Genomic DNA, 5455 nt, shown 5'->3' on the forward strand with positions numbered 1-5455 from the left:
TTATCGGCCGACCGATATTATCGGCCGATATCGGCAGTAAAATGTGATATCGGAAAATATCGGTATCGGTTTAAAAAAAGAAAAAAACAATAACAATATTTGTTATATATATATCCAGTGAAATGATTAGTTACCTGAAATTATTCCGTTTTTTGGGGTGGGAAACCCTGCATATATCGGTATCGGTTGATATCGGTATCGGAAATTAAGAGTTGGACAATATCGGAATATGGGTATCGGTAAAAAAGCCAATATCGAGCATCCCTAATGCTAACCATACTAATCATCATACAGTGTGCCTACACATTTCAGAAGTTTTTTCCTGACCTACATTTCTTTGATTGAATCTGAAGTTTTTGGTCAGTGTGCAATATGAAGTAACTTATGCTAATAGTAGACTCAATAACAACAAATAGCTCTGATTGTACACTCCATCCCGGAACCTACGATCCTCTGATCTAGGTCTCCTCTCCATCCCTCGCACCAGGTTACGGACTTTTGGGGACAGAGCCTTCAGCGTGGCGTCCCCTACCCTCTGGAACTCTCTCCCCCCCGAAATCCGCAACGCCCCAACCCTGGACACCTTCAAATCCGCTCTAAAAACACACCTCTTCACCAAGGCTTTCCCCATCAGTTAGTTTTAGATTAAATTAGGTCCATTATCCCCTACTTTCCCTCATCCCCTCTTCCCCCTCCCCCCCTACTTTCCTTGCCCTATTTTTTGTCCTGATTGTAAAGCGACCTTGGGTTCTATGAAAGGCGCTATATAAATTTGATTTATTATTATTTATTATTATTGTCAGTAGGCCATTCATTTTGCGTATTTGCACTGACCCCCCCTCCCCCATGTACATAAAGAGAGACAGAAACACATGTAATTTCTCATTGCAGATGTATTGTTTTCCTTGTTTTGTGCTCATCAGTGACTGAGCCGTCCTCCTTCTGTCCTCCTAGGTGGTGGAGCAGCTGAAGAGGACAGGGGGCCAGCAGGCTTCTGCCTCTGCTGCTCTGACCTACGCCGGACCAGGAGACGTGGCCTGTGATTTCTGCACTGGAACCAGACGCCACAAGGCCCTCATGTCTTGCCTGGTGTGTCTGGCTTCTTTCTGCGAGACCCACCTCCAACCTCACCACAGTATCCCCGTGTTGAAGAAGCACAAGCTGGTCAAAGCCGCGGTCCGACTGCAGGACAAGATGTGTTCTAGTCACAACAAGCTGCTGGAGGTCTACTGTCGTACGGACCAGCAGTGTATCTGTCTGCTGTGCACCATGGAGGAACATAAAGGCCACGACACGGTGTCAGCTGCAGCAGAGAGGACTGAGGAACAGGTAGGACCAGAACATCTACTTCATGACGAAGATCACATTTAAAGAATGAGGAAGGTCGGGGGCTGGGTGGCGCAGCGGACTAAGCGCTCGTCACCAACGCGAGAGACACTGGTATCGAATCCGGCTGTCAGCGTTGCCTCCGGCTTGGCCGGCCGTCATACTGGCTCAATTGGCAGAGTCAGCGGGAGGGAAGCCGGTGGGTGGTATTCTGGTCATTGTAAACAGCGACTCCTACAAGTCGGTCAGGGCGCCTGCACAGCGAGGCAGGGAGATGGCGAGGGTAGTGTGACCTCCCACACGTTACACCTCACCAATGAGAGTCCGGGCTGGCGGGTGAAAAGATGCTGCTGGCTGTCTCCTATGTCTCGGAGGAAGCATCTGATAGACTTCAGGGCTCCCTAGACCGACCAGTGCGGGCACATGTGAGCAACGACCAGGAAGGGGAGGGGGGAATTAGCATAACGACTAAATTGGGATGGGAGAAAAAACACATAAAAACAGGAGAAGAAAAAGTGGATAAAAAAAGAGAAATCATGACATGACTTGCAGACTTCTGGTTGGGCAGTCAGAGTAAACGCTAGCGTTTTCTATTGGAAGCAACTTGTGTAGCTAAAGGCACATCAATCCCAATGAAAACCACAAACTGCAAGAAAGCACTTGTGACTCACACACCTCCTGAATAGGCCACAAGAGACCATATAAAACATATGTACACATGCCATACCTCCTTCACTCATTGTTACTGTTTTCTCATCCGCCATGTTTAAACAAGATGCAATTACCTCTCATGGCCACAGGGTGCCAATATTACACTATAGATAAAGCTGTCTCTAGTGTAGCTTTAAATGAAGTCCCTAACATATGTGTGTAGGGTTTTAGATAATAGGTATTAGGAGTATATCCTGTATAAGACATTGGTACAATTGGTAATTTCGTTGGATATACACTGTATACGGTAAAATATTATTATATACTTTTTTTTGTTTTCTGTTTCTGTACTTGCATGTCATTTTAGCCACCTTAATTGTTTCATTATGCATTGTGTGTTGAGTACTGACTTTTAACAATTTTGTTTTGCAATAAAAAAAAAAAAAAAAAAAAAAATGAAGTCCCTAACTAAAACTCTTCTTCCTACGTTGATTTGTTCCAGAAACAGCTGGGGGAGAGTCTTTTCAAAGTCCAGGAGAGAGTCCAGGAGAGAGAGAAGGAGCTGAAAGCATTCGGACTGGCTGTGGAGACACTGAAGGTGAGGTCATATGAAACTGGACTTTGAAGAAGAAGTCTTTATTTGTAGCACATTGCTACATCGTCATGCAGCGAACACTTTGAACTGCTGCGGTCAGGCAAGCACTACCGGAGTCTCATGACCAGTACAGAGAGACTCAGAAGGAGCTTCTATCCCCAGGCCATCAGGATGCTCAATGACTCCATGTAACAACCCATCATCTACACTCATTGCACACACATCCACATACACACACTCACTTTTTTTTTTAAACATGTTTTTTTTAATTAGAATATTCAGTTTTTACAGGCGGTCCCACATGGGCCAAAAGAAAAGAAAAGTAAAGTAATGCCCTCCCTCCCTCCCTCCCTCCCTCCCCACCCCCCACCCCTATACCAGACAAAATCATTCTAAAATACCTTAAATCATTCATTAATCAACGTTTTTCCTTTAAATCACCAGACAGCAGTGACATATGCATCTCTTGTATTCTGTAGATAGAGAAAAAGAAAAGTAAGAACATAAAAGAATAACAAGCTGAGAGACTAGGAAGGCCAGTCAGATCGCCTCTGTCACATTATCCGCTTCCATACCCTCAAAGAAAGTCAGGAAAGGATCCCAAATATTGTGGAATCTTTCGGTACAACCTCTGACAGTATACCTGATCTTCTCCAGTTTAATATGATACATAACCTCTCTCATCCAGTGGCCGTACACAGGTGGACCTGGGTCTTTCCATTTGAACAGTATTAGCCTTCTGGCCAAGAGTGTACATAAGGCCAGCATTCTAGATTCCCACCATCTAAAGTGGGCCACTCCGTCGGGGCCACTCCCAATAATGCAATATATGGAGATGGCTCCACTACCTTTCTAAATATCTTAGAGAAGGTGTCAAAGATGGCCTGCCAATAGGTGTGCAACTTTGGACACGTCCAGAACATGTGGAGCAGAGTGGCTGGAGCTTGTCTGCAGCGGTCGGGATATATCTTAGAGAGCCTGTCTTTAGACCAATGCAGTCGGTGTACAATTTTAAATTGGATAAACAGCATGTTTAAGGCATATGGAGGAAGAGAAAATCCCCTGTATTATTCTGTCCCATGTGTCTTCTGTGATTGGCTCATCTAAGTCTGTCTCCCATCTGCCCCTAAGGAGATCTAGAGGTGTCAAGTTGCTTCTATTAAGTAATTCGTAGATTCTGCTTATAGCTTGTTTCTGGATCAGTTTACAGTTCAAGATTGAGTCTAAGAGAGAGGCAGGAGGACACAATGGGTAGCAATCCGAGTTTGAAGTTACAAAGCTCCGGAGTTGCAAATATCAATAGAGTTGTGACCTAGGGATTTTGTATTTCTGTACCAGCTGTTCAAAGGAGGCAAAGTTGTCATCTATATAGAGGTCAGACAGCGTAGTCACTCCACTCCCAACCCAACTGTCAAAGGCCTTATCCATCGTTGAGGGGATAAACATGTGGTTTCTTGTGATTGGTGCAGCCAGCGATAGTTCATTAAGGGAGAAGGATCTTCTAAATGGGTTCCACACTTTTATCGAGTGAATGACAACTGGGTTCGAGGTAAAACTAGACATGGGCTGTGTGAACGGGAGCTTAGCACATAGCAAGGCAGATAGGGAGGTGGATTTAACCGACGCTCTCTCCAGTACTGTCCACCAGGGAGCTGTGTCCTCGCCCTTTACCCAGTATAATAATGATCTTATATTTGCTGCCCAGTAGTAGTAAATAAAGTTGGGAAGCGCCATCCCACCCATTGCGCGGGGTCTCTGCAGCATAGTTCTTTTTATCTGGGCGGTTTATTGTTCCAGATAAAGGAAGATATCTGGTTGTTTATCTTGGAGAAGAATGTTTTAGTCAGGAAGACTGGGAGGCTCTGAAATATATATCAAAATGTTGGCAATACGTTCATCTTTATTGTATTGATTCTCCCACCCAAGGAGAGTGACAGGGGGTCCCAACGTTCAATATCTTTCGTCAGATTAGATAATAAAGGTTGATAATTAGCCATATATAGGTCTTTATGTTCATGCGTGATCCATATCCTGAGATACTTGAACTTTTTAGGGCTGATTTTAAACGGAAATTAGCTCAGAGGTATCCGTCCCGCTACGGTCCGACTATTTTGCCAAAGTCTGCAAGTAGGGACATTAACAGAGGGAGACTCGTTTGGGGTTGTGATATATACAACAACATGTTGTCCGCGTAGAGCGAGACTTTATGCTCCGAGCCTGCACGCATGATCCCTTTGATATCTGTGTTCTGCCTCAGAGCCAGCGCAAGGGGCTCCATTGCGATCGCAAAAAGGAGTGGAGATAAGGGACATCCCTGTCTCGTACCCCTATGGAGTTCAAAGTTAGGTGGATAGATTGTTGTTGGTGTGAACGGCAGCCATCGGAGATGTATATAGAATTTTAATCCAAGCTATGAGTTTAGGGCCAAATCCAAACCTCTCCAGAGCATGGAAAAGATAGCCCCACTCCACCCGGTCGAACGCTTTTTCAGCATCAAGGGAGAGGACCACCTCAGGTGTTCCGGGTGGAGCTATAGAGGATATTTAGGATGCGTCTGATGTTAAAGAAAGAGTACCGGTTCTTGATGAAGCCTGTTTGGTCCGGTGAGATAATGGAGGGGAGAACCCCCTCCAGACGGCGAGCCAGAACTTTAGCGAGGACCTTGACATCGGCGTTAAGGAGGGAAATTGGACGGAACGAGCCGCATTCAAGTGGATTCTTGTCTTTTTTAAGGATTAAGGAGATAACTGCTTGGCGCATGGTTGGAGGAAGAGAATTTGTTGAGAATGATTCATCTAATACGGATAGCAGCAATGGGGATAGCTGGACTGAGAATCTTTTGTAAAAGTTTGTAGGGTAGCCGTCTGGCCCCGGGGACTTGCC

At 45.2% G+C, this 5455-nt stretch overlaps 1 protein-coding gene across 1 annotated transcript in view; it reads left to right on the forward strand.

Moving 5' to 3' along the window:
• Positions 1–4877, forward strand: part of LOC311226682 (E3 ubiquitin-protein ligase TRIM47-like) — a gene marked incomplete at both ends in the record, with an annotated part of 5454 nt that extends 577 nt beyond the window's left edge. The window contains 3 exons of the mRNA XM_084312097.1: positions 955–1329; positions 2480–2575; positions 4830–4877. Coding sequence (XP_084168223.1) covers positions 955–1329; positions 2480–2575; positions 4830–4877 — 519 coding nt within the window. The remainder of the gene's footprint in view (positions 1–954; positions 1330–2479; positions 2576–4829) is intronic.
• Between the last annotated feature and the right edge of the window lie 578 nt (positions 4878–5455).

This window comes from Notolepis coatsorum (genome assembly GCF_963971535.1).
Source record: "Notolepis coatsorum genome assembly, chromosome: 1".
NCBI lineage: Eukaryota > Metazoa > Chordata > Actinopteri > Aulopiformes > Paralepididae > Notolepis > Notolepis coatsorum.